Genomic DNA, 24,513 nt, shown 5'->3' with positions numbered 1-24,513 from the left:
GGAAAAAACTTTCTCCTCAACCAGTCCATGGAGCAGGACAGACAGCAGCCTGTCACTGAATGAGCTACTCTGTCTGACTACAGTTTCATGTAGAGGGTGATGGACATTGTTGTTGATGAACCAAAGTTTTAATTAATATTAATTAAATTGGATTTAAACATATGGACTGCCTTAACAGTACATATTCTGTGAAATGTAACTAAATATGCACAATAGGATCACAGTAACCCTAGAGATCTGGGCCAGTGTGTAATCCACTCACCAAACAGTTATTAATTATATTCAGTTTATTTAACCCTATAACATTTTGTGGGATTGTATATGAGATAGCAATAGCTTTTTTGAAACAAAAGAGCCATGTACACAAGTTGTGTTTAAGTAAATGCTGCATGCAGTATTCAATTTTCAACAAATGTTTTCAAAACAAGAACAATCAGGCGAATCCAACAGCTTCTTATTTTTTAACGGTGTGCAAACTTCGATTACATTGACTGTTCAAGAACAATACCACTTAGAGTGATTCTGACTTTTGTGATAGAAACTTCAGAGTCTTGACTTTCAAAAGAGACCAAGACATGAGCATGAATAGTTGGTATGTCCTAAATAGGTTTTCTTTTTTTTTTTCCAGCAAAAAGGCTGGAATCACAAGAGCTTAAGGCATAAAAAGCATTAAAACCCAACTTTTGATGAGTACATTTTAATTTGTATAAATCCATTATCGTCTGGTTAAAAAATAATAATAATTGCATACTCACAATATGCATTATATTCATGGATTTCCTGTCAACTAGGCCAACTCCAATTGCCATTTAAGGCCATGATGTATATGTGTGTGCGTGTGTGTGCGTGTGTGTGTGTGTGTGTGTGTGTGTGTGTGTGTGTGTGTGTGTCAGGGACATCCAGTGAATAAATGGAGTTTTTGTGATTTTTTTTGTGTGAAATGGTATCAACTGGTAACTGGTAACTTTTTACTGGCTTGCAGTCAGTAAAAAGTCCTATAAGTGTTGAAAATGTATCTAAACCTGACTGTGTAGGAAGCACAAGTAGGCCTACTATATGTCAAGGATTGAAAAAGCTGCGTTCAAAGCCATGCAGAGAGCGTTGGAATTCAGGGAAAGCAAACGAGGGGATGCAGCATTGAGGAAAACACAGGATCCACAGACATCATGTTAAAAAGGTTTATTTCAACAACTGTCTGTATCTCGTTTGTTTATTCTCTGTTCAAAGTCCCAAAAAAGTACAAAAAAAAACATAAACAAGTACATCAAAGGATTAGAAATCACATCAATGAAAACCAAGACACATTGTGTTGCTTCTTTTAAATCAATCCAAGCAGATTCAATAATTTTTTCCAATATTTATACATACTCACTGGATTAGTCAGACAAACATCAAAACCTCTCAGTAGCTTTATCTTAACTTTTTTTTTTTTTTTTTTTTACAATGACGTTTTACGTACGTTTTTAAACTTCTGTATGATTTCTTCTTTTTACAAAATACACCAATGCAGGCAGGGGAATATGTGTGTTCATACATATAAGTGTGGTAATGTACTTCTCTTTTTACATTATGTGTATGCTGCTTATGTTTGTCTGTGTGTGTGCATGTAAGAAAGATAAGGGACAGTAGAGTGACAGCAACAAGGAGGGATGGGGCTGCGAAACAGGGGCTTGACTGGATTTGAGGGTTGGATTGCGGGAGCGGCAGCAAGGTGGGGCTGGGGGTGGGGTTACTTTCAACTGGGGCAGTGACAGTCGCGGTGTATGTTTTTCTTTTTTTTGCAGCAACTTGGGGCCGCTTAATGGCAGTGTTGCCGTGTCGGAGACGTTGCAGACTGTGTTGGTTGGCTGGTACGTTGGCAGGCTGGTTGGTTGGTTGGTTGGTTGACCAGTTAGGAGCACTCGGCAGTGGATGGACAGAGAGCAAAGGAATGCTTTGCAGGCTCTTATTGCCGGAGCACCTTGTCGTTTTCAGTGTTGTGTTGTCAGGTTGCTGGGGTTGGTTTTGTTTTGTTTCACATCATGTTGTTCTGCAGTGAGTTTACCTCCGAGGAGTTCTCCTCGCCCAGGACCTTGTGTTTCTCATGTTTGGGGGTCAGAGAGTTGTGGATGTTGAGGGAGTCATCCTCCTTGGTTGGAGCCTTCACCTGGTCCTCCAGCTTGTTCTGGGAATTAGGATCATCCTACCCGAGAAGGGGTGAAGGTGAAGGGGTGGGGGCATAAGGTACAGTTAAAACCACAGCAAGGAATCATGAGAAACCATTGAACTTTCCTCTAAGATCATACCACACAGCCCTACCACATTCAGTGATTCTGTAAACCTCCATTTTATGTCCATTGCTAGCATTCAAAGCACATTTAAGCAGTGCTGTGTTATTGTAAATGTGGGCAGCTGGGAGCCACGAAAGGATGTGGAGCTATGTCCAATTGCAAACCTTAAAATTAATGCCGTAACAAATGTTTCCTCGTTTTGATCAAGAGTCAAGGTCATGTAGAACAAATCAGTAAGCTGCAGATAAACAAGAAAAGACTTTTCGATGAGCTCTGCGTTATTAAGTTGCATTATGTAATTGAATTTTTTAAACGTTAGCAATGGACTTAATTTCTGTTTTTTTTTTTTCCAGAATTGCTCAACACTGACTTCAAAATTTGGTTATAAGTTTTAAGAAAATAAAGTGACACTAAGGTGGATTAATTTCATGCATTGATTTTCATGTTCCATATTCATGCTTTAAAGGACTACACTCGAGTGAGTTTTAGCTACTTAACTACAAATTTTAAGCCACTGACTTCCATTCATCTCTGTACAGAGTTAATATTTCTGTAGTTACTTGAGTAATCCATGACAGGGAGGATAATGTTTGAAATTCTTCTCTTCATTTTTGTCTGTACTGCATTTCTTTTTAACAACTGGCAGGTTTCACTACAGACATTTTGACAGGACACAAAAAATGACTATAGAACAATGAGCCAATTAAATGAAGGTGCCACAGCTTACTGCAGCACAAAAACTACTAGTAGCTGGGTTCTCGTGAAAATTTGTATTATTGTATAAATAAAAAAAAAATTTAATTGAAGTTATCTATCATAATTCAACAAAAATAACGTTTGCTTTTAAAACATGTTTAAAAAGGGGCCTGGTTAATTTTCCAATGTGTATAGAAATTAAAGGAAACCAACTGGAATCTGGAATGCGCCATTGGCAACACTTTGCTTTAACCCAAGTATCTCAAATTGATTACCAATATGCAAACAAATGATTGGTAATTATAATAAGTAGTAACGTACATTGCTTTGTACTTAAACACGTGCAATGACAATGAAGTTGAACCTAATCGAATTTTTTTTTGCCAAACAACTCTTAAAAAAATCATTCCAACTGTGTTTTACTAATATTTACTAGTAACTAATTGAATTATAGTTTGTTATAAAGCAGGGATTACAGAAAACATACAAGAAAACTAAATGCAACACATGTATTATCCTTTAAATACTGCCAGAATGGAGCAAAATATAAAATGTTTAGGAAAATCAAAATAAAAGCTACGACAAGCAATACCAGTTTTTTTAGCAGCCATTCCAGCAGATTGAAAGCTCCGTTTGAAAATCATCCTGCTTGGCTGTATTCGGTTGAGGAGGCACTGAGGTGAGCTGCATGAGCGACACCACCCACCCATTTTCCCCTTTCAGGCACCCAAGGAAGCACATGCACATCCACATGCAAGACCCCTATAATACACTGTGTGGACAGTCATGTTCGCTCATGCAGAACATTCCATTTTGTCCTTCTTCACCTCTAATGCCCATTTATTGGCCTAAAACAAAAAATTGTCCACCCTGATTGGTGATCTGTGGGTACCACCGTCATACATACCCAAGAAGGGCGGCATCATGTTTTAGTACTTTCAGTTTAATTCATCTGAATTTATTTCAGGTCAAAGGGGAGATGAGGAGGTTTGGGGGGTCGGGGGGGGCGGTGATTGCAGAGTCCGTTTTAGCTCAGTTTTCCAGGCTCTTATCCCTATTAATTTTGCATGGCGTCATCGACCCTGCTGTGCAAAGGCATCCTGGGGCATCAGTCTGTGCCTCTTTATCACACTCGCAATCGTACAGACAGACACACAAGCAGAGTTTGGCGAGACAGACACATTAATTTGTACGCACACACGCATCAGATTCCAGGCCCTGAGGCCTGTGCCATTTAGAAACACTCCCTAATTGAATGTTTGCATTTGAATTCAATGGCACTCTTAGAAAGGAAGAGCAGTGAGAGAATTTACCCGCTGGCTGCTGGCCTAGATAGTAACTTCAGGCAGGACGTGTGGATACGTCACTTCCATGGTTACGGGATAGGGGCCCTCTGTCCTCCCGTCAGCGTGAAACTGGAAAATGTTTTGCGTTTGTTGGATTTCATTGTTGCTGTGCATGGGTGGAGGGGTGTGGGCAGTGGGTGGGAGGCACAGAGTCACAAGGACTTTTGAGTGGGTATTGTTTAGTGGGAGTGGGAACAGAGATAAACAGGGTTTTGATGATGATGATGATGGAGGTATATGGACACTTTAGTCTTGTACTGGATTGTTTGAAGGGGGGAAACACGTCAATATTCATTTTAACAGAAACTATCACTATTGAAATATGTATGATGTTGTTGGGTCCAGAACACAATGGAGGTTTTTAGTAATGAAAGACCAATCTTCTCAGAGTTTGACTGCAGATTTTGATGTGATCAGAGGATCTTTCAAATTGTGAGTAGGTCATCTCTGCATTATCTTTTTGTTGCCATTGCGACACAATAGAGCAGAATGTTGGTTTGCTGGACCGACTGGTTTTGAGTGAAAAATCTGAACTACGACAGCCTTTAAATTAGGTTTCAATGCCCTAGTCCCCTGTGGATCAATTTTATCTTTAAATTTTTATGTAGAACCATCATCGAATCAATATTTGTGGTTTGTAACTGTGTGACATGCAAATCATTGCATTAGTATTAACTTAATGATGTTAGCCTGATAAAAATGCTAAGATAAAATCGTGATCACCATCATTTCTTACTTGATAAAACCTCACTATGTTGGCATGATAGGTTGGCATCTCATTAAACTAGAGTTCCAAAAGTGTGAAAAAGTTCAAAATAACACCTTCAAGTTAAGTAAAAGGAAAACTGATTGAATGGATAGCAGCCTTCAAGTGGAACTCTTGGGTAGGAATGATATGGGACCTTATTGAAAATTTCCACTTACGAGGAAAACATAGGATGCCTAATTTGTAGGAAGAGATTCATAGGAAGTGACTTTTAGCTGTGCCATTTTCATGGTGATGCATGTATTTTTACATATTTTCCTGAGTTATGTACTTTTTATGACTTTTAAACTTGTACAGCAGTGTGTTTGGTATGAACTGCCTTAAGTCAAATTTAAAACTCAGAAACTGTTTTGCATCACAACAATTTATCTATTCACTTTAAGGAGATTCATTTCAAATGCACTGTCCTACTGAAAACCTGCAGAGTTTGGACTTCAGGTCAATTCAGTTGTGATAAGTCATTGTGAAAGCCAATTCAGTCGATGGAAATAAAATCCTCTTAGAAATTATAGCCAGCACCACCTGGGTCAATTCATTTTCTATGTCAATTTATGTAGTATTGACAAAAAACAATTTCATTTCATTTACTGCAGAGGAAACTGTGCAACTAGACCCCACTGAATTACTGTAAATGGAAGACTGTGGACAAGTGGATTCAATCCACCACTGTGAATGAAACACAAAGCATTATATTACTACAGGGAAACATAAGTACTTTTTTAGTATTATTGTGAAGAAATTACTGGCCAGTGATTGTGTTTGTTTGGTTGTAGGATGTCGGCCTGTTTGTGTGTACTCATGTGTGGTTCAATTGTTCTGTAAATTATTTTCTAAATGCGTTTTCATCTTCTATAAAAGACTCATTTTGAGTGTCTGCACTTCACCTGTCTAGACATGTGACTGAACCTCACAAGCTCACCTGGGCTCTTTTGTGTCTGTGTATGACTGGGTTTGGATTTTACCTACCGACTCTGTATCTTAACGTGTGCTAAAATACAATTTATTTCGTAGAATTTAATTAAATTATCTGTGCAGGGATTTGCATCTACTGTAACTATGCTCTCTTGGGTGATAGTTCCTTTGCAAACACAATTTTTCTAAGATTCATGTCATTTGCGTACACTGAACTGTGTCAACACTATTAGTTGCCCTCAAAATTGCTTGTTAAACCATAAACTTATATAAGCTTTTACCTATAAATGTATAATTCTCTGCACAAGTCTAATTAAGTATTCTTTATGATAAGAATTTTCTTTATATTTTTGTACATCTGTTTATGTGTATTTATTTGGCAGGCAGGAGTAAAGGCAGCAATTGATTCATTGAGAGTTGAAAAGGGTGATTGACAGGGCCACAGTAACAATGAGAGAGTTTTTTGGGAAAGTGAGAGAGGGGATCGGGACTATCTGACATTTGGAATTTGGTCTTACCTCACAGTCGGACTCCTCTTTGGTCTTACACTCCCAGGTGTATCTGCTCATGGTTTTCTGAGGGGAGGGGGATTGGGCAAAGGGTTATACTCCTCAAAACCATAAAAGGCATCCTCAGAGAAAGACAGATAGAGGTGGACAGAAAGAAAGCAGTGGGAGACGATACAGAGAGATAATATGGCAAGAGAGATGGAGAAACGAGAAGCAGACAAGAAGAGATAGAGAGAGAGACAGATAAAATAGACAGAGAGAAATAGAGCGTTAGAGACAGCGAGCAACAGTAGGAGTGACTAGACTTCCTTTCAGATGACAGCTGATATTCCCAGCTGGCTGCAAACACTGACTCCGTTTAGACACTCTACTGCTGCCTTGCCGTTATTCTGTATCACCACAGTACATACAGGTTTGGATATTTCTGTGGAGGTTCTCTACCGTAGTGGCACAGACTGTTAGTGTGGAGGGAGACTGAGGTTAATTGCCTTATTATAAGGAGTATTTGGGTTTATTTGGGGAAAACTGCTGAGTCGGTATGGTTTTTGGTTTAGGGAAGCCCATATGTAGAGATGAGATTTGTGTGTGTGGTTGGAAAACTTGTTAGAAAACAACTGGGTTGAATAGTAGTTGTGTGTACTGTGTTTTTTAAGATGAGCTGAATACAAGCTAATGAGATACAGTATCCAAAATACAGTGAAAAAGATTTTGTATCCTTTATCAAATCTGTCTAGCTCTCAATATTACTATTACCAAACCAGATACAAGATGGAAGCAGGTACTGTTTCTTAAAGGCTGTATCTCACCAAATGTGCTGAGTCTATTTACTAACTCATAAAATCAGATATGTTGTACAATGCACTGAACATACTGTACATAGCCTCAAAAACCAGAGCCGTATATTAGAAAGAGTTTAACCAACTAGGGTATGGACCGTCTGAGCTATCGCTCTATGCTGAGAGAAACTTTATGTCACTGTTAGGGTCACGCCCCCTTCTGGGTATAAACAAAGGAGATGTCGGGAGCAGATTTTCTCTGCTCCCCTAAAGAGAGAGGGACAAAAACCGAATGAATGTATGGTTTGAGGCCATAAAACAGGTGGACAAAGATGGAAAGCCATGGGACCCTGATAGATGTGTACGCTGTGTGTACATGTGCAGCAAACACTTAATCATGATGATGCTAATGTTAGCTAATGTCAGTCGTCACAGTTGTAAGTTTTGTCTAATTTGTTAAAAATTCTAAATTCATGTTGAAAAGTCAAATTAGTGAATGTTGATGCTGAACTGAAATGACAGTAGGTAACGACAGAGCACAGAGATACATTACTATAAAGCGTTTTTATAGTGAAAGGGTTAGTGTTGGCTAAGCTTCATGTTGTATTTATGTCATGATTAATTAATTTAACATTAAATGATTATGAATTGATGACAGATGTCACACATTACTGGGTGATTCAATGATGTAAGAGTAAATGGGTATGACACATCTGGCCACTGAGTGGGGTCATTCACCCATTTCTTGGTCAGTAGGCTATATGGACATACGGCACTTATTTTTTCAGGTTTTTCTTGATAACGTCAGCGACCGTCGCTCGGCAACAACATTATATATGTATCTGCCTGACTAACGGTAGCCATTTCCCCTGCTTTCTGGTCAACACATGCTAGCAACACAAAATAAACATCGATCACAGGGGGATTTGTATTTACAGCCAGTGGTTTGTTTTCACCCAAATGGTGGTGTGGCCTAATTTGCTACTCTCTTCTATATGGCTCTGTCAAAAACAGCTCAATAGCACCACAAATGACCAAAATTTCACAGCATACTCTTAAGTACCTTTTTTAAACAAATTATTCATATAATTTACAAATACTATTCAACCCAGTGGAGGAGAAAACTTTCAAGGGTGTAATGTTTAGGTTGTGTTGAGGTAGTTAGTTTGAATTTAAGATATGTTAACATGTGATGATGGATTTATTTTGTTTTTCCTTCTGTTTTGGGATTTAATGTCTGTCATGATAATGGCAATGACATTTAGGTGTGGTTAAATGAGTGGGTGAAACACACTTGCCTATAAAGGTACTAAGCCTAAAACTACTGCAAGAAATAAATTAGCATTACAAGGTCAGAAATTTCATACCGTAATTTAACCAGTTAACAAAACTTACGAGTTGTTAGAGGGTGGTACCACATTTCTAAAAGTATTTAAATTTCAAAACAAAACAAAAACCTCAACAAAAACAAACTATTTCAGTTGTAGCACGACCACTACCCATGCTGCTACAACGTTAGCATTAGTGCTAGCTACCCATGCTTCTGTTAGTCAGGCACCTGTTGGCGCTCTGCTGCCACCTGCAGAGCAGCGACACGTTGCATCTCAGATGTTTATCCTGATAACCGTGACCATTTCTTATACACGCCCCACAACTGGTTACCTTACCTGGTTGTCACATCAAGCGTTTCCACATCTCCCACCCAGAAAAGCAGGATAAACCATTTTTTACTGATTGTAACGACCCCTCCCACTTCCCTGTCCACTTTCAGGATAAACAAGTCAAGCAGACATTTTGTTAAAAGTGCAGATTTGTAAAATAAATAAATAAATAAAATAAAAATAATAATAATAATAATAATAATAATAATAATAATAATAATAATAGCAAAGCAGAGCTGCGGTGGCTGACATGGCCACAGTGTGGCGCATATTAGCGATAGAGCAGGCATGCCATGATACCGATGCAAGAGGTGATCAGAGAGAGAGCGCAGGTTAGGAGGAGGCGGGATGGGGAGGGGTCATCATGAGGAGTTTTCTCATTAGCTTGGGTTAAAGTCTCAGGAGCTTGATTGTCAGTTGCACTGTGAGGACATGCCATAAATACTGAGTCTACATAGTTTCAGGGGGAATGTAACCCCTAACCCCGGCTGTGTAAGTGCCCTGGATTTATGCCCTTAGCATGTAACCTTAAAAATGTCTGACTTTGTTAGGACATACATTTAAGTGTTTCTTGGTGTCTGCTCAGTCAAAATAAATCAAGTGTATATTGCGGCACATTCCTAAAATAATTAAACAGGATTTGAAGTACCTTCAGAACACGATCATAAGCAATGAACCAGGAAACTAATCAAATAGACACAATAAAACCATAAGGCTTAATAGAGTTTGTGAAGTGTTCTTTTGCATTTATTTAACTATAGAGCTTGTATAATTTACATTTCTGTATGTGACACTTGTGGTGACACTTTTAACATGCAGCTTTTCAAAGGTTTCAGTACACATTTCCAACGTCCCATTCACCTTATCACTTTAATTTTTTTACATGCAATATGAATGTAGATTTTTGAAAATTGCTTCTCTGTGTTTCTAACCTTTTGTGGTGATAACAAAGCAGCCTTTGTTTAAATGTTCCAATCGAAAGGTGAGTGGATTACTGAAAAGGGTCTAAAACATACCAAACCCCTGGTATGAACTCAAAAATGTGCAGAAATTGTTTACAGCACAGACTCCTGTTTTTTTGATTCCGTGCACTATTTGAGAAAACTCCCACTACCCTTCCTTGAACTCCAACCCCATCCCCCTCCTTTGGCGTTTCACACCTCTGAGTATCGGAGAATACTCATGCCCATGCGTTGGAGGGGAGTCACGGGGCCCGGGCAGGGTTTGGGAGGGGGATGCAGAAAAAGGGGTGAGAGAGAGGCGAGAACCACGTTACCTGACAGATAATGTTATCATAGTAAGCCAATGCACGGGCATGAGGGACGTTAGGAGGGGTGTCGCACAGTTTCCTTACATTTGGGTGGGAGCCCTCAGCGATGGTGGACAGTGAGAAATTATCATTGTGCTGCTCCGATGAAGGCCGGTACTTACTGCTGGGCATTGGATGGTAGGGGGTAGGGGAATGGAGAGGAGAATCAGGGAAAGAGTTTAGGGGAACAAAGAAGAAAGGAAGAGAAGGAAATTAAAGTAAGTCCAGAAAAAAGGAGGAAGGAAAGATTTGCAGCAAGGCAAGAGAAGATTGAGATGAGATGGAGATGGAGAGAAAATTTGAGAGCGAAAGAAACAAGAATGTTAGAAACAGAGAGTCACATTGGGAAGACAAAGAAGCCAAAGAATAAAAAAGTAGAGTAAAAAGAGTAATGGGTGGAAATTGAGGAGGTGAGATAATGAAAAGGAGTTTTGGAAAGGCAAGATTTTTGAAAAAAAAAAAAAAAAGATTCAGGAGGATGTGATTACATAAAGATGGATGAAGTGTGAAAAAGAGGGAGTGGGACATTTGAGCAAATTCAAAAAAAAAGATTTTAAAAAAGATAAAAGGAGAAACAAAAAAAATCAAAAGAAGAAACAAGGGGAAATGACCAGGGAATAGGAGCAAGAAAATGACAAGTTTAGGAAAAAAAAAACATTTTCAAGGAACACAGATAGAGAAGGGATTGTCAGAGAAGAAACAGGAGGGTGGAGAAAAAGCAAGAAGGCAGCATTAGTTAGACAGCAAGATTACAGCTTTGTTTGTGAATAGGCAAACAGAATAACATTGCAAAAGAAACATTTTATCTGTGATGCAACAAACTAATGAGAGTAAAATGTAACTGAATCTAAAAATACAAACATTCATTTGCCGGTGGAGGACTCATCAGAAGTGTTACATGGCTAAAAGTTTCACGAAGGGAATAAATGACAAATTCCCAATTTTTTTTCAATATTTTTTATTGTATTCTTATTTTTTCTTTATCCTCAGTATGAACGTTTTGATGTTATGAAGTAACTAATGCTGCGCTTCGTTTAATGCTGGGATTTGTTTTCTGCCTCTTCATGCAGATGTACTGTACTTTTGCACCTCACCGATATGTTATATTGACGAATAAACAAGCACACAAGCACAATATTAACTGTGTCATGCTGAAAACTAGACTGTGACTGACTTTTTTGTCTGGGCTTATTTCAAACATACAGTCTTGTTGCTTTTTATTGCATGCCTGATTCATGCAAACCCTACTTATTATATCAGAATCAGAATCTCTTTATCGGTCAAATGTACAATGTACACAGGATTTTTACCTGGTGTAATAGCACCACATAACATTAAATAAAAGTTAACTTAGCGAGAAAATAGGACAATATATACAATTTAGACAAATTAAAACCTGGAGATATACAGTGAGCAATAACTGTAATAAATACAGCCAAGAGATAACTGTTGCTGTGGATGATGCATGTAGAAATTGAGGGGGGTTCTACTGTTTTAAGTGTGTTATATTATTAAAATCCATACTCACCAACCATACTAACCACATAATAATTAGAAAGCATCAATTCTCGCATATTTTGGTTTAAGTCAATCTAATGAAGTAGGGGAAGCTTCCATAGAAAACAGGAAATTTGTTGTTATTCTGAGAAATGTTTCATCTTCAGGTATACTATAAAGAAACATTGTTTTACATAATTTTATTGACACACTGGAGATAAAGTTATCGTGTGATTCCAGCTTCTGCCATTAACAATTTAATCTGATCAATAGGATGGTCATCTGAAAACTTACTGTACTACTTTTAAACAGACATTAATAAACAGACGCTTTGCTTTCATCTCGTCAGGGAGGGAGCAAACTTCAGGAAGTTCTCTTCTGACTGACTTAGACTGAACTCCTTGAAATTCGACCTACTTTCTCTTCTTCACCAACTTACCAAAGAAAGTTGTTTCAGGGACCTAACTTAGCAGATGAATAAATAAAGCAAATAAAAATAATAATAAAATATCTATCTAACCTTTCTCTTTTTCCCATCAGTCTTCCTTGTCATATTTGTTACAGTTGTCATTTGCCTGTCACTCATATAAACCTTTACTCTCAATGTTTTAAGACACCAAGAAGCTCACGTCTGGTTGTGTTTGTTCTTCTCATCCTTTCACTCCCACATCAAATCTATAGTTAAAGAGGCCGTGATCTACTTTCTGCTCAACGAGCAAGGCATGCAAGCTTCCATTCCATTTATATTTGATGAATGATGCGACAGGACAATCAAAGTAGAGGTGACGACAAGAGAAGGACAGAAAACTGTTTCCCACCATAGATGGCCTGGAAGTTCCGCCCCATTTACACGTAGCTGGGTTTCACACTAAACCGTAATATATTTTATCATTTTGGCATTCTGTCTTAATGGAGCTGGTGTTTTCAGAGCACAACTTCTTTGAGAGTCTGAAACCACACCAGCATCCAGAGAGGGAAAGTTTGAAAATGCCACCCCGTGCAGTTCCGTCATTTTGCTGATCACTAGATTTTTTTTGGAGACGATGATGTTACAGCTTACTCGCTTGCTCCAGGTCTTCTTCTCTGGTTCCAGTGAGTAACCTTAGAGGGCCTGGCTTAAGTACTGCAGTGGTTTCAGTCATTTTCAGTGGTTCGTCTAGATGCTAACATTTTAACCAAGATGGACGCATGTTTTTTTCTTAATCTTTTCAAACACATTTGTTTTACTATCTTCTTGTTTCTGTCCTTCATGAAAATTCACCATGACATTTATTCTACATGGAGCAAACATGCTCAGAAAGGATGGATTTATTCCAACCAGAGAAACAATCAGATCAAGTGTTTGCCTGGTTACTAGGAATTATTTTCCTACTAAACAGATCAAAGAATATCACCACTCCTCTCAATCTAAAAACTTTATTTTGCTTATTGGAATAGTAGCAACCTAGCCAGTGGCTTTTCCTTCTAAGGCAGGCCTATTCAGTTACAAATTCAGTTGGGCCAAGTTTCAAAATCAAGAAATAAAGACGAGCCAGACATGGCAAGCACCCAGTAAGAAGCTGGTTATGAAAAATTTCAAACCAATACAGATCAATGTGATGAAAAATTAAGCACTTATTCATTCCTCATTCATAGCCGTGAAAATGTTACCAAATTTGCACTTGATGGTAAACTAAAGTATTTGTCAGTCCAGATAGAGTTAAATGAAAGCTTTTAATTTTAGAGTTGAAAAGGACATGCTTTACACTCTACACGAGGTTTCAAAATAACATGCTGCATTGTGGGTAGACTGCTGCATTAATGGTGTAATAACACTGTAGGAATTTCTGAAGTCTTGTAAAACAAGATGCTCTTGTTGAATCTCTTCAATTCATTTCAATCCAGTTGAGGCTGTACCGCAGGCTGGATCACTCAGGGGTTGGTTCTGGGAGGCATGCGGCCTGTGGGCCATTAAGTGAATAGGCCTGCTCTAAGTGGACAAGTGCACCCAAACTATGCCAACACTACACCACTGAACCTATGCTACTCGTTTTTTTCATGTGCATGTAAACGTACCGAGTGATTGACTATACTTAATTTAAATTATGCACTACTGGGCAAAAGTTTTAGAACACCACACTTTTTCCTTTTTTTTTTTTTACTGAAAATTATTCAGTTTGTTTCATGTCACTCTGAAATGAAAACATAGAGCAAATAAGCAATTTGAGTTGAAGAAGAAATCATGGAATCAATTTATAGACCAAAATGTATTAAACTTTTAACTCAAAGTAGCCACCTCTGGCAGATGTAACAGCTGAACACACTCATGGCATCTTTCTACAATAGAAATGAAATATTCTTCAGAAAGTTCTTCCCAAGTCTGTTGCAGAAGTTCCCATTAATGTGTGGCACTTGTCGGTTGCTTGGCTTTCACTCTTCTGTCCAGTTCATCCTAAACCAGCTCGATGGGGTTTAAGTCTGGAGACTGTGCTGGCCACTCCATGTTTTCAAGCTTACCATCTTGTTCTTTTTTCCCTGAGGTAGTTTTGGCATAGTTTGGACTTGTGTTTTGGGTCATTGTCTTGCTGTAGGTTGAACCTCTGACCAACTAGGTCCATTCCAGAGGGTATTGCATGGCGTTGCAGAATGCTGTGGCAGCTGTTTTGGTTCAGGGTGCCACTCACTCTGTACAAGTCACCGACCCTGGATCCAGCAAAACAGCCCCAGACCATCACACTCCTTCCTTCATGTTTGACAGTTGATGTCACACACTGTGGAACCATCCTCTCGCCTACTTGACAGCGCACAAAGATCCTGCGTGATGAACCGAAGATTTGAAATTTTGATTTATCAGTCCATAATACCTTTTTCCAGTCTTCAGTAGTCCAATGGCAGCCCAGGTGGCCCAGGAGAGCCTCTTTGTCTTATTCTGACATCTGAGCAATGGCTTTCTTGCTGCTCTTCTCTTCACAGTTGAAACTGAGACTTGCTTACTACGACCACTATTAAGCTGTGCTTGAAGCCGTTGTCCTGTGAGCCGCCTATCATGCAAGCTGTTAACTCTGCTTCAGTTGTGGCTTTGGGTCTGCCAGATCGCTTCCTGTCAGAGTTTCCCCCAGCACCTTTTGCCTTTTGATGGTGAAGAAAACTGTACTCACTGACACCTTGACTTTCTTTGCAATTTCTCTGTAGGAAAGACCTACATTTTTAAGTGTTATGATGGTCTGTCTCTCTTCCACTGTTAATTGCCTTTTACTCACCATTTTTGTAGCAACACACTACTTTCTGCAGTGCAGTACTGTTCGCCTGATGCTCATGAGGGTCTGGTACCACAGTGTGTTCCTACACTGCTTTAATGCAGACAGAGGGGGTTGTAAGTAATCAAGAAAAGTTGGAACACCTGTAGGAATTAGTAGCACAAGCTTTCAAGGCTGATTCAACCTTCATTGCTGCAGAACAGCAGTTTTGGGTAACCAAACCTTTTTTTAATCTCTGGCTGTTCAGTACTCATCTTTGTACCATTTCAAGCTATTCATTGGGCTTGCATGACTTGAACTGCAATAAATAACTGGAAAAATTAGGGTGTTCTAAAACTTTTGACCGGTAGTGTATATATATTATGTATTTAAACTATGCTCAGTTTAAAGGTTCGCCTCTAATTTGGAGGACCTTTATATAATATCTACAAAATGAATAATAACTAAATCCTATTACTTTAGCAGACAGATAACACATTTTAAAATGTCTTATGTTGAAGGTCATCTGTCACTTCTTCCTTACTTCCTTCCCACTCTTTCACTCCATCCTTGACCAAGTTGTTGGGTCTAATCTCAACTGCGGCAGAGAAACACTGTGACTGCAATTCCCTAAAGCAGGTTGGTTGTATTCATGAGCCAGCAGCTGATACTCGTCTGAATATGTCCTGCTGAGCATTTTTCCATGTCCTGTTTCCTGATTCCTCTTTCACTTTCTCTTTGTCTTCTGCAACGGTTTCTCCCTCATGCTTCCCAACCTCCGTCTCACCCTGCCCCCCTTCCTACCCCATTCAATTCCTCCTCCTTCTCTTCTTCATCATTCTCCTTGTCCCTCTTCAATTTTGTTTAGCAGACCACTGGATGAGGCTGTGTTGTGTCTTTCATGCTGTACCCTGCTGCTCACACCCCTCAGGTCGCACAGCTGTATGTAGGTCAACCCCGCCCCCCCTCCTTTCTCCCTGCCTCCCCTCCTCCTGTTCAGACTGCCCTACTTTCAGCTGGATCCAGAGTACCAATGACATCACCTCTTTCTCTCTCTCTCTCTCTGTCTTTTTTTGTTGCTTGCTAGCATTACAGCCGCTACTAAGTGAACCACTTTTCCTCCTCGCTACCATCTTTATCATTCACCCTCTCCTCCACCATGATGAAGTTAAAAATAACGTGGGATCTGGTGCAGAGGATTCGGTCATTCAGTTCACATTTGCATGCATGATGCTCCATCGCCGCGCTGCTGCTCATCCACGACGGCTCTGTTGCTAGGGAGATGACTGCTAAAACACCAGTACTACCAAAGCAATGCTGAAACAACCCCCACCCACACCTTTTTTAATATTCAATCCAGCCCTTCAATCTGTCTGTCACTCTCCTTTTCTCCTTTACTGTTGGTTCAGTCCACTTCTCTGATTCCCCTTTCCTCTGTAAATATTACACAAAAATGTCTTTTATAAGCCTCTAACAGGTTCCTTTTGGACTCTGGTGACATGGCTGTAATCCAAAGCATCAACCGTTTGGATTTCTTTTGATTAAATCTTGGAATGGGAATTATTTTACATTTTAAGAGGACAAACAAAAATCTATGAAAACTAGAAGATTTTCTTGTGAATGCCCCTAACTATACTGCAAAATACAACTCAACTTATAGACCTATGTCTATTTTTCAGCAGTACGAGTCTATGGCTTGTTTCTTATCTTATCTTGTGCAATTTATTTATTTTAATAATCATATTAAATTATTGGTCAAATTTGTGTCCCTTGAAGCATCCTGAGCGCCATGTAGTATTTTGTGACTTTGACATATTGGTCACTCCTGTGGTATCTTTACCCTGTACATGATTTATTTACATTATTTATTGACTGCTTATATTTGTACAGACTAATATAATCCAGCACAACTGCTCTGCAACACAGTCTCTTACTAAGGTTACTGTTCAACTCCTAGATTCTGTTAAAAATGGTTTATTTTAAACATTTTAGTGCTGACCATCTAAGTAAACAAACTTTTAAATCCAGTTACAACAGTTACAAAAGTGGTTAAAACATTTGGGCCACAGAAGCATTCAAGGTTTCTAAAATGTTTTCATCCCACACATTAATTATTCTTAATCCTACAAAACCATAAAGACTCTTTCCTGGTTTGTTCCCTGAAAGTTAGATTCTTTGTCCTTGAGCCAGGCACTGAACCCTTCACTGTATCAATCGTTTAGTCGTTCTTCATTCTTGAGTCATGCTTCCTGGAAAATGTAGCTGTGGGAAGTTATTGGTGTGAAGAATAATTCTGCCCTCAGGGCACAGCAACATCTTCTACACCTCCTGCTGAAGGACACATGCTGTTGTTTACTTTCCTTTTTCTTCTATGTTTTCCACCTACATCGCAAGCTTTACTTGTAACTCTGCTGTGAGCACCTGGCATTTTACAGAAGCTCCTCCCCCTCAGTGTTTGCAGCTCTGTCACTTTCATTGACTGTCTCATCATTTCCGCTGTTTTAATGGGAACACATTTTTAATGAAGAATTCAATTTTAAAGAAGAATTTGACCAAGTTTCTAAATCTTTCAATAAGACTGAAAGTCTGAGTTGCAAAACACAAATTCTTTGAGATTGGTGGCTCCCAAAGAGGAGGTCAGGTTGCTATGGAGTTTAAGAGAACAATCAAGATATGTTGATTGTAGCATATCATGGTTCAATTCTAATTTAGAAAAAGAAAAACCTGCCCACTTCAAGACAGTCTACGTATGTTGCTACCAGGTGCAATGCACATGCTACTTTAAATCTGAAACACTCTTAGTATGACAACTTTCTTTGAATTTAAACATTTCGTCCTGGTGATCAGCAGATTCCAATATATAAATGCAGCATATGCAGCTCTACTTGTACCTTCTAGACAGTTTTTATAGAATTATATACCACTAGCATTCAGAGGCCTTGTACATTTTGTGTTCCTTGTATAATTTTTTCTTTATCCTCTCTGTCCTTCCCTGTCTGCTTCTGCAATTATTTCGCAGTGAACACAAGCCCAGGCAGCGCCAGTCAAGAAAACACTATTTTCTGGTTTAATCTTTGACATCGATGTAGGAAACAAGTGTCGCTTCAAACAAAGTGCTCTGAGCAAGGCTCTAAATACTTCAACTTTAAGTTTTGTCTGATTGATCTTTGAAACTTCAACCAATGGATCTATACTCTAGTGCCTCTATTTCAGTCCTTGGTTTATGGACAAACATTTCTGAAAATAAATCTAATGTGTATGGGCTGCTGGTATAGTCAGACAGACAGACTAAATAAACATAGACTTTCATGCTTTTTCATGCCTTTTCTGTTTTCTTTTTATTGTGTATTGGAATTAATTAACCCTAGCTCAGATAAGAAGACAGCTAACTTTGTTATTTCAAAGCTAAAAGAACAGGTTGATTTCGATAATGTCAGTTGTTAGAGAGAAAATAATCGACACAACTCTTATGTCTGTACAGTAAGTGTGAAATTTAGCAGCTAGTTAACTTAGCATAAAGTCTAGAAACTACTAGCCCAGCTCGGTCCATAGGTAACAACGTCTGCCTACCAACGCCTTCATGTGAGCAATGAACTCCTTGTTTGTTTGGCTCAGTCTGTCATATGGTGTCTTGTCTTTTTTATTTAAAATAGAAAGGCATTAGATTACAGCAGAAAGTGACGAAAAGCAGAAATAATCTGTTGAGCTTTGGAGGTATTGTTAGCTTTTTGTAGTTTTGTACAGTATCAATATATCTCTCACCTGCGCTTACGCAACTTCTTGTTTTCTGTCTTGAGCACGTGGAGCTTCTTGGCAAAGCACACAATGATCATGAAGAGCAGCAGAGCCACCACAGCCGAGGCGCCCACGGCAAGACACATCACCTGGAACTCAGTCACCACCGACTCGCAGCGGGCACCTTTGTGCCAGATGTAATCCTGGACGTTACATCTGAGACGGAGAAAGAGGGCATAGAGGACAGATTGAAAGAGGAAAATGAGTTCAAAGGCAGGAAACAGAGCAGAAAAAAATTAAGATGACAGACGAAAAGTTTTAGAGATTAGAAATGCAGGAAAAGGACGGACAATGAAAGGGAAAACAAAGACAAAAGAAGAAATAAAAGAGAATGATTAATGGATTAAAACCACATCTAAGTAATTGAGAGTATTGTGTGTATGTAATTGATACTTATTTAACATTCAAGCGTACTCAAGGTTCAGGATTGCCCCTCTGCTTCTGATTATCTTTAGCTGCTTTCCTTTATAATCCAAAACAGCTCTTCATATTAAGCCAAAATGAAAAAATTCTTGAAATGTTCCACAACATGCACATTACATAAATCTTTGCAGAGTCAATTGCAGATTTCGATCGGCGCTTTATTAAAAAAATATAAATTAAAAAGTATATATAATGTCATCACTTTCACACATCACATGTAAGTGAAAAGGAAAAGACAGCCTGAGGTGATTTTCTGGCTGTGTGGTCACCACCACACACTACCACATGATCTCTGTCAAACATACACTCAGTATATGATCTAACACTATACATAACGCACACAGCATTATCCACGTGTGCATGTACATTATGAAGACACATGTTGACATACGCACAAAGACACACACAGCTGCCGTTTAAGTCCCAGACTCCCTTCATAGCCATTTGGCAGAGTACGGTGTCCGCCCGGGGAAATAAACGACAGAGGCAGATGGCTCTGTCTACCTGTGGTTTGGCATGTAAAATGGCAAATCTATTTCACCACTTAATAAGACTATGATGCTGCTGAGCGATGCTGCCTCACTGTCACCTCACTGTAAAAATATGTAGCTGTGTTTTGTAGTGTGTGTGTCTCCTTTTCCAAAAGAAATTCTCATTCTGTTTTTCTTGTTCTTGTTGTCTGTCAATACCACACACTCAAAAGGTTTTAAGCACCGTACACAAGAATGCACCGAATCACATCACAAATGTGGGAGAAACAATATAACTTAAATTAAAGACTAACAAAGCAATTAACTTGATACTTTCTTCACCACATATTGGACATTATCACTACACACACACACACACACAAACACACACACACACACACACGCACACTGATGAGGAGTGTAAATTGTATGTAGTTGTCAGGGTTTAGTGTGGTCATGCTTTCTACATGCTAAGCAGGCTCCTTTCACTGGTCTGCTTCCCAAATCCTTCCTGAATGCTTGACATTGGTAACTAGCCAGGAGACATTTTGAGAAAGGAGCGAGATGAAGTCTGATATCACATTTTCAAGGAGACTTTAATGTACTCAACCTCTGAGTGTTTCTGTGTTCAGACAAAGAGGTGTTTTATGTAAGACAGAGTTAGATGGAGGGAGGGCGAATGTGGGGGAGGGATGGAAATAGAGTAAAAGAGAGAGAGGGATGCATAAATGGAGGAGGCTAGCAACCAAGGATGTGCTGGTTGTCACGGCAACCCAGCTGAGCTGCAAACGGAGCAGATGTGGCTCTGACATGTCATGCCATCACATACGTGCATCTTTGCTGAGCTGTTCAGATGGACACATTTCTGTGTTCTGTGCAACTAGTTCACCATTAACTTTGCTTTCTTCCCCGTCTCCCACCCTCCGCCCTGCTTTCTTGCTCCTGCTTCTTGTCTTCTTGAGAATTTCTCCTTCATTGCCTCCACCCATCTTCCCTCCCTCTCCTCTTTCTCTTGACTGTCGTTCCCCTTCCTCCTCCATCCTTCAGCACTTTGCCAAGCGCATCCAGCTGAATCATGCCTCTCCCTTTGGTTTTGCAATGTATTCTTTTTATCTCATTCTTTGACATTAGAAGGGAAACACAGCAGACCACTGTGAACATTGGGATGAGAAAACCTAGGCCAGCGAAGAATTTAACTACACAGGTCAATTGCAGTATAAGTCATAAGCTCCACCTCCTCCATATTAGTGGCAGGGACTTGGGCAAAATTAATACATATCAAATCATTTCATTTTCAAGGATGCAAACTCAAGTGTCCATTTTACAGATAACTTTTGTTTTAATTATTTGGTGCCATAGAAACAGGATGAGACATCATCATGAGTACAAGTTGCCATGCCAACTGCTGTGAAGTAGGGCTGTGAGAGTTGGAAAAAATATGTAAATAAATAAATGCTGTGTATAATCCAACTGGTGGAGGGAAGAGCAGAGTGCAGTATTAACCAAACAAAAACGTGAGTGAGTCAGGAGGGAGTGTCAGTTTATGGTCCAACATCATTAGTACTTTTTGGACTCCTGACAGGACTCTCTCAGCATAGAGAGTGAACAAAATGACAAAGTTCATAGGGCACACATCAAAGACCTTCTTGTTTTTAGAAATTCACGATATGATCGACTAAAATAAACCACCGATGATCAGCTGATTGGCACAATTCAACGATGTGTTGCAATGTCTTAAATGCAGTTATTATTGTTCCAGACACAGATGACATGAGGTGATGTCACTGTCAGCCTCTGTTGCCGATATCTTTCGGGTCGTTTAATTGTGTCCATCTCACATTTTTAGTGCTTGCTGCTCAGTAAGGATACACTGAGCACAAAGTTAAATGCTATCAGCAGCACTCTAAAAGGCTAAAAATTATAATGACAGCATTAATTATCTCCATTTGTGTTGGCATGTAGATATTCATTCAGTGACTGCAGACAATATCCTCAACGAACCTGCGCATCTTAGATTCAAGAGAAGAACCTAGGAAATCCCCCAGTGATATCTGAACTGGGAGCTCAGACATCAGGTATCTGTAAAGTAAAACACTTCATTTATTCCAACACAGGAAAGTCTCTCCGATTCAAAGCCAAATAGGAGGACACCCTGGTTGGCCTGAGGGTGGAGTGCTGGTTAAGCAGTCATATAATGAAATTATAAATCTCCAAGTTCCTGGCAAAAGCATACTATCAGACCGCAAAGCACGAGATGTGTATAAATCCACAGCTGGAAATAGTTCCTGTCAAATGCACTATTTACTCTTTTGAGGTGCATCATGTTAAAAATGCTAAACACTACAATGGCCAGCTGTTTTATGACATTGAGTGTTTTATTACATATTTCTACCCTGTTTTATGTCTCCTCTAGGAATCAGCGTGTGGTGGGGAAATCAAAAACTACTGAGTACATTGTTTGTTCTGGTGTTTCTGTGAGGAAAATACATATAGAATGACACCAGCTTTATCCATCAAGTTGGGACGTAATTTAACGAGCTGATGCAAGAGGATATGACTGTTGGCTGGATTTTCGAAGACAATCTTTAAGATTAGATTTCCTTTTCCAAAAGTCCCACGTCCAAAGCAGCTGCAAAGAGCAGCAATCAAACTGGAAACAACTCCTCATCCTGAGCCAACCTCACTCACTCCCACTGCTTCCCCTATAAAACAGCCCACGTGTCCCACAAGCCTTCCTATTATGTCCCACAGAACAGTTTTCCCTCTTCATAACCTGCCATTGTCTTCCTTGCTGTGGCTCACCGCAGCCACATTTAAAAAGATGTTGCAGTCTGGCAGGACTATGGCAGCAGGGTGACCCAAGCTTCAAGACAAGGAGCTGGCAAAGCCTCTCATATTTAGCTGATTAGTCTGGCCTGCTCGACTGAGAGAGGGAGTGAGGGCCTTTAACTTACAGAGGATGATAATGGTGCAGATGGAGAAGTGGGTGACTAACGAGACCCTCTGTTGGTTTCCATAGTGTAATGGGGAGGGAGGATAGAAGAGACAAATGGGGAAGAGAGGAGAAGGGGAGGACAGGGAAGTATGCAAGGGAAATTTCAGACTGTTGGGTCAGTTGATTTTGGCCTAAAGTTTTCATTCATTTATTCAAACACACTTGAATATATTTCTCCCAGGACTATAGCAGACTAGAATGAACAGAATTTGGACACTGTGTTTGAAATTTGAAGATTTGTGTCCCATCTCTGTGATTAGTACAAACCTAAAAAGAAAAGTTAATTTTAAAAAGTAGAGGGAGAACAAGCAGGGGGAGATGTACCGGTATTTTACAAAGACTAAGAAGGTTAGAGGGGGAATGACTAAACAGCAGGCCAGACCTCAAGAGCTGGATCTGGACTGACAGGAGAGGACACAGAAGGGTGGTTATTGAATATTTTAGTACAAACTTCAGATTTGCATAAAAGGAGCATTATTTTTTGGAACATTTCTTCCTTGAAGCAAAGCATATTTTCCTATGCAATAACTGCAGAGAGCAAGAAGGCAGGGAAAACTGAGTCAAGGCAGAAGCACCCACAAAGAGGTGGATGTGAGGATAAAAGGCCAGCAGAGGATGGGGGAGGGAGGAGAGGATTAAGTATGTTGCCTCTGACAACTATAAACAACATAACATCTGAAATGGACACTCAAACAAAAGCTTCGAGCTTATCTTTTTTGAAAAACAGCAAAGTTTCTCATTTCGCTAAGGGTTTTGGGCTAGAAAGGGATTCAAAATTTAATGAAGGCAAAAGATAAAAGTTTATAGTTTAGTTTTAATGAGGAAAAGATGCCTGAGTGGTTAGAGTGAGGTAGGTTCAATAAAGGTGTGGGAATTCATTTTAGGATGATTTTGCTCTCTTATAAACAGAGCTGTGCAAAGTCACATAAACTTCAAAGAAGTAAAGAAAAAAATTGAATCAAATCTAAAACAGTTTCTACAGTTCGTGTGTGGATTTAGTCAGTCTGTGTATCCTCTCTCATTTTTCAATATAATGTGAGATTAACAGTATCGCCTGTTGGACATTTTGGAGCTAATTTAAGTTTTGCTGTTGGTGTCTGTTTGAGTAGCACTCCTTCTATGCAGAGGCAGGGTTTATGGGAATTCAACTAGTGTAGAGATTACAGTTCAACCAGATTTTCCTGAGAGCTAAAGGCAGTGGTTACTAGGGGTTGTACAGATCAATTGACTGGTCAACTAATTGCCATTCAAGTGACAATAACAACATGGGTGCATCCTAGAAGACAGATGAGGAGCCTAGTGGGTCATTGCAGCAAACTAAGAGCTGTTCATCAAATGTGTGGAAAAACTTCACTGAAGATGAAACACGCCTTACTGTGACATGCAGAATATGTAATATGAATATGTCAGTCCTGAAATACACCAAATGTACTACTGCAAAAAAGACATCCACTAATGTCAGCAGAGGAACAGTCCAAATCCTCTGGACAGCAGTAAGTTAACAACTTACACCAACAGCACATCAATAATTTCGTCTAAAGTTATTAGACCTTAAGCTGCTTTATACAGAAAAGGCTTCAGAGATATACTGCTTTTTATTATTATTTTTTTTTTTTTACCCCAAATATGCTGTGAAGTACTATTAAATGCTACTGATAGTGATGATTTATATATATTATACATATAATTTATCCCAGATAGCATCCATCTAAAAGAGGTCATATCAAAATCATCACAAATTTGCATTCTTTTCAAAAGAGCTCAGAACTGCAGTAAAACTTATGGGGAAGGTGGTCTCTGGAAAACATCACTCTTAAAGTTGGAAATTAATTATCTTTAGCAATTTAACAGTTTAACCTGTTTAAATTGGAAT

The 24,513-nt window shown here is 39.2% G+C and overlaps 1 protein-coding gene across 8 annotated transcripts in view; it reads right to left on the bottom strand.

The window, feature by feature from the left end:
- Window positions 1-1,164: 1,164 nt before the first annotated feature.
- The window catches only part of cspg5a (chondroitin sulfate proteoglycan 5a), a 50,084-nt gene continuing 26,735 nt past the window's right edge, over window positions 1,165-24,513 (bottom strand). The window contains exons 3-7 of one of the 8 annotated variants that reach the window (XM_047598526.1): window positions 18,720-18,908; window positions 10,291-10,369; window positions 6,509-6,565; window positions 4,280-4,381; window positions 2,035-2,182 (exon numbers count right to left, since the gene is read on the bottom strand). In XM_047598526.1, coding sequence (XP_047454482.1) covers window positions 4,295-4,381; window positions 6,509-6,565; window positions 10,291-10,369; window positions 18,720-18,908 — 412 coding nt within the window. In that variant the 3' untranslated portion in view covers window positions 2,035-2,182; window positions 4,280-4,294. Of the gene's footprint in view, window positions 2,183-4,279; window positions 4,382-6,508; window positions 6,566-10,212; window positions 10,370-18,719; window positions 18,909-24,513 lie in introns of all 8 variants that reach the window. The other 7 variants (XM_047598527.1, XM_047598522.1, XM_047598523.1 and 4 more) reach the window with 7 other exon arrangements.

Source organism: Mugil cephalus, chromosome 11 (genome assembly GCF_022458985.1).
Source record: "Mugil cephalus isolate CIBA_MC_2020 chromosome 11, CIBA_Mcephalus_1.1, whole genome shotgun sequence".
NCBI lineage: Eukaryota > Metazoa > Chordata > Actinopteri > Mugiliformes > Mugilidae > Mugil > Mugil cephalus.
Note: the sequence above shows the minus strand (reverse complement) of the source record. Positions and strands in the feature narration are given on the sequence as shown.